The 5,168-nt window shown below is 34.6% G+C and overlaps 1 protein-coding gene across 1 annotated transcript; it reads right to left on the bottom strand.

The window, feature by feature from the left end:
* Positions 1-491: 491 nt before the first annotated feature.
* Positions 492-3,264, bottom strand: LOC108471210 (uncharacterized). Its single transcript, XM_017772825.2, has 5 exons — positions 3,060-3,264; positions 2,930-2,961; positions 2,570-2,811; positions 797-1,033; positions 492-696 (listed from the first exon to the last, which is right to left on the bottom strand). The coding sequence occupies exons 1-5, from the start codon at positions 3,110-3,112 to the stop codon at positions 688-690; spliced, it is 573 nt and encodes a 190-aa protein (XP_017628314.1). The 5' UTR covers positions 3,113-3,264; the 3' UTR covers positions 492-687.
* Between the last annotated feature and the right edge of the window lie 1,904 nt (positions 3,265-5,168).

Below are 5,168 nucleotides of genomic sequence, written 5' to 3' on the forward strand. Positions count from 1 at the left end.
TTAGGAGGTCCTTACCTGATTATACTCTGGTTGTTTCGCTTGATGGTAACGGTGGGTCATATTTCTTTTGGTTGTTTTTGTTGTCTCTTTGTTTAAGTTCGTTGTTTGTCCGAAAGATCATCTGTACATTTCATGATTTAAAAAAGAGTTGAAACGCTTAGTGTTCATTCAATTTGGTTTTGTCGGCTACAAAAACTATATTTTGAGTTACAATAAACTAATATTTAGTAGTGTTTGAGATGCCAAAGTACTACTACCAACATTTTACGCATGAACCCGGAGTCGTCAACAAAATGAATTTCTAAATTGTTATCAGCCTGAATTACTATTTTAATTTAAATTTAATTATAAAAATATATTAAGATTAAAATACTTTTTAAAAATTTGCATTATTTTTTTTCAAAAAAGTGGCTTTCCAGGTCAACCGAAATGAATTTGGGCAAAGACTTCAAAAATTTCCAAGCTGTGACTAGACCCTCTGGCTCAGGTAATTAAAAGTAAAGATCCCACCACCATTATGAAGTGCAAAGCCAAGCAGTTCTTCAATATAAATTCAGCTAATGGCTAATCTAATATTATTATAGCAACCGTACATACATGATTAAACTGCTGAATGGCAACACATTTTGAGACCATGAAGCACAGACAAGTTGGAAGTTATGGCTTCAGATGTTCCGAATGATGTTTTCATGCTTTCTGCAAATACAAGAAAGGAATAGTCATTAATACTAAAGTTTCCGATAACAAGTAAATGAGCCTAAACTTTGAAGTCGACAAAATGACATGTTATTCTTACCTGCATTGGAAGGTATAGTTTGAATTCTGGGGGGAGTTCCTCTTCGGAGTACAAGCGATCAGAGAAATATATCCTCCGTAGGCGGCAATTTGCATGTACCTGAACACGTAGTGTCTCGACATAGTTCGTGCCATAGGCCCTTCGAGTATAATCAGCCAGATTCAACTGAATTTGATTCCAACCCTCATCCAATCTCAGTGGCATGGTGCATATATATGGCTTTACTCGAGTGACAGCCTGGAAATTCAAATAAAATTGAGACACGAAGTAATTAGCAATAACAATCTATAATACTTGTATTTCAGTGCATATCCATAGAAACCACGTAACTAAGGATTGGGTGTGCATGTCAGGTTTCAGGCATATGTTTGTTTGTGTATGTATATATACGTATAATATAAGCTCCAAAATATATAATTATAACAGCAAACTCTAAACAATAGTCCATTTTATCAACAAAGTAGCTCAAGTGGTACCATCTACTCAGGGGTTCAAACCCCACCAAGGGTGAGATGCTAACGCCCCCTTGGTGGGTGACTATACGCCCACATATGGTAAAGGCACTACTGGCTCTGTGAACCAAGCCCTTAGGGCAGCTGCTCACGACATGCTGGCTCTCAGCAGAGTCCGGCAGACAAAAACCCCAAGGGACAATACCTTCAATTGTTGGGGGACCGGTTGACCGTCTGAGAGATGACACTTGGAACACTTCTTCGGAAGAAGTCGAACCCCCCTCCCCCCAAGATGCAATTTTTTGTTGGTAAATATGCCTAATTTCCTTACGATCCCATGTCGATTGTTGAATACTCAATTATTAAGAAGCAGAGAGTTCGATACAATCTACTTTCTTCCTTAAAGCTGCCTAGGTGTACAAAGTGTGTGCCTAATCAAATCTGCCTCACCAGAAAGGGCTTAAGGTGCTTTTGTTGTCTGGCGTCATCAACCAAAGATCTATTTAGTCATCTAGGAATCTACATTCTATGGAAGGCAAAAAAAAAAAAACAGCCTTGCTTTGGTAAGTGTCCATCCATGAACCATCCATCCTTCAGTACCATCGGAGATTCCCCCAAGATGGACAAAAAGGTATGTAATTTCCAACTCAACAACTAGTAAAAGGGCACATAACACATCGACAGTATATTAACATGACTCTTTTTTCACCTCAACACCTTCTATACCTGTCCAAATGATAGAAAGAGGGCACATTATGATGGCTTCCAACCAGACTCTTTGTTCATTATCATATATGTCCTGACCAAATTCATAGTGATGGAAAGTGGCCACATTTCAATCTCATATAATTCATACAAAATGTGACAACAGTGGTGACGACCTAAACATGATAATTCTCCAATCCATAGGCATCTCAATAGAAAGAGAGCACTTCGGACCCAACTCTCTATTGACCACCATTTATCGATTTCCTAATGCATAGCTAACAATAAGAGAACATATATTGATATCTTATAATCGATAAAACCAGGCAAATATCGATAGAATGACAACATAATCTATTCTTCCCCATCAAATTAGACTCAATAAACTGCACTCTAAATCGTGGCATATAACTATCATTAGATAAATCTCAATAATGAAACCTACTAAACCATGGGTGAGTCTTAAAATTCATGGATTTAAACCACAAAAGTATAACCACATCAACTAATAGTGTTGCAACATATAGCATATTTCTAATTCAACTATCTAAATACAATCAAAATTATATAATCTAAAAATATTTGTAGGATTAGAAAAATTAACAGACTTACATACTTGAAAGTTAGAAGCACGAAAACGACGCCGGACGTTCTTATCATCGAGAACTTGGATCTCAAAAGAGAAATATTTCTTCAAGTTTTTAACAATCATAACCAAGAACGGAAGCTTAATACCCAGCGTTGCAGCAGGGTCAGCTGGGCAAGTGATAAAAGTTGATTGAATATTTGATCCAATTATTTCCAGCACATTCGATTGAATGTCATCATCATGGGGTCGTTTAACATGCCCATTTTCAACTGTAAATCAATCCCAACAAGTTGAATATGTAAAATTACCCAAAAAAATCATCTAAAAAAACATGCAATTTAATGGTGACAAAAAAAAGGTTCCGTTTATATATATGATTATACTGACCTTCTTTATCCCAGATTTGCAGAGGTTTGCTCCTGTAAAAAAAGCCAAAGAATATGTAAAGAAAAGAACAAATAAAAATATCCAAAAAGAGAAAATTGTAAAAAGAAAGTGAAAGAATATAAAAAAATACCCTAAGCTGTATAAGATTGAGAGAAACCCAGATTGAAAGGTATTTTTAAACATGTTCAAAATCAAGGGTTATTAGAGAACTAGGGATTGCTTCTCTTGGGAAAATTCGACAGAACGGTTCTACGGAGAGCTTCCCCTCGGCTCACCTTTAGAATCAGCCTCTAGAAACCGGTTAATCGGGTAAAAGAATAATGAAAGGGAAATTATAATATTTGTACCTGAAATTTACTTCAATTTTCAAAATGGTACTTCACATTTTTTTTTAATCCAAATTGTTTCCGAATTTGGCTTCCACCGCATATATTTAGGATTGATTTTGTAACACCATTAAAATAAGATCACCTTGTTACACGTGGTATAGACATTAGCTAATCAACTATCATGTCAACAGCAAAAATATTAAAAATAATAAAAATTTCATAAAATTGAAAAATATTTACAAATTTAGAAAATTTAAAGATTTAAATTTTTTTCGAAACATATATAATTCAAAAATTATTTTTTAAAAAAAGTATCAAAATGTTTATAAAATTATTGTGTTTTAAAATTTTTAATAATTATTGAAATTTTATAATTTTTTAAAATTATGTATATTGCAAATTTGAAACTTCTAAGCTATTAATATTTCCCCTTTTATGATTTTTTTAGTTTTTATATTTTTCTTTGTTTTTTGTGATTTTAAATAATTTTTCAATTTTTGAATTTATATATATTAGTTTTTTTGTAATTTTATAAAATTTAAATTATTTGTCTCTTTTTTTAAAAGATTTTTTCACTAAAGAAAATGTTTGGGAGAAGAGGATTTATTATCACTTTGTTGTGATTGTGTACACTTGTACATTTCTATTGTTCCAAGGTGTTGCTATGGGAACGCGCGTGGCAGTAGAAGCCTGACTTTGTTGAGTTGCTGAGGCAGTATCAATACCTCGAAGCTTGGTAAAAATTGCCCTTGTTAGTCCACTCTTATTAAGGGTAATATCCTCAGCATTAGTAAGAGGAACATTACCAGTCTTGCATAATACAGTAATGAGGGAAGGAAAATTTAAACTTCTAGCATTTTTCTCAACACAACGATGGACTTCTTGAAAAATAATCCTTCCCACATTAATCGTTCTTCCTTTAATAATAGAATGCAACAATAATATCTTTTCATTGGAAACAATGGTATTGTGCGTGGATGGCATAAGCCGACTTTTCAAGAAATGATACCACATTTTCCCAATCGATTTCAGTGAAGCCATTTCAACAGTGTAGCATCCCTGACTAGAGACAATCCATTGTGTGCCCTCGACACATAAATACTTCAAAACTTATGTCAAACCATCATTTGTGATGTTATCCACAAACTAGGTATGTTCATCTTGTGCCTTTCTAAGGCCAAACTAGGCATTTATATGGACCTTGTCAAATGGTACAGAAGTGCCTTGCACATAGATGAAAGGAGAATTAGGGGAGTTCACATGGGCATAGAACTCCCTAACTACTCCACCCAAAATATCATCTGGATGCAAACAGAAAATGCTCCACCCATGCTTCTCTACTATCGACGATACAGACTCGTCATACCCAATATAGGGTTCGTCCTTTAATATGAATCCTTACTCAAAACAAAAAGGACGCTTTAAAATATTATTTGAGTACCTCGTAGCCGCAGCAGAGTTGATGAATGTCTTTGGTTGAGATACGTTAGTGCATGATGATTCTGCAGTTTTAAAAGCATTATTGACTCGAGCCATTAAGAAAGAATAAAGAAAATGGAGTAGAGGTTGAAGATAAAGAAACGTAAAGGTGAGAGAGCTTTATGAGAAACGTAAAATGTGAACAATTGGGGGGAGGGAAATAGGGGGGTTAATGATAACAGTTTTAGGGAAGATGAAACGTGCTAGGGAAGTTTATAACATGGTAAAAAGAAAAGAAATAAATAAATTCTTGGAAGGGCAAGATAAAATGACCTAGCCTTACAATATAGGCTTACTTCATAAGGCTCCAAAAAAAAAAAAAAATTGGTTAAGCTGCTCAAGGATCCTCTCCTTTGGCCTCTTCTACCTAGTTAACCCTTAATAATTTAACACCTCATCACCCAGTTTGTCATGGCATAGTACTCATCTAT

This window comes from Gossypium arboreum, chromosome 1, assembly GCF_025698485.1.
Source record: "Gossypium arboreum isolate Shixiya-1 chromosome 1, ASM2569848v2, whole genome shotgun sequence".
Lineage (NCBI taxonomy): Eukaryota > Viridiplantae > Streptophyta > Magnoliopsida > Malvales > Malvaceae > Gossypium > Gossypium arboreum.

Excerpts from the sequence above, each read along its gene's own strand:
- LOC108471210 (XM_017772825.2), bottom strand. The coding sequence starts at position 3,112 with ATGTTTAAAAATACCTTTCAATCTGGGTTTCTCTCAATCTTATACAGC. Across the intron at positions 2,812-2,929 it reads GCAAATCTGGGATAAAGAAG|TTGAAAATGGGCATGTTAAA; the intron begins GTCAGTATAATC and ends ATTGATTTACAG. Across the intron at positions 1,034-2,569 it reads TTCGTGCTTCTAACTTTCAA|GCTGTCACTCGAGTAAAGCC; the intron begins GTATGTAAGTCT and ends TTGAATTTCCAG.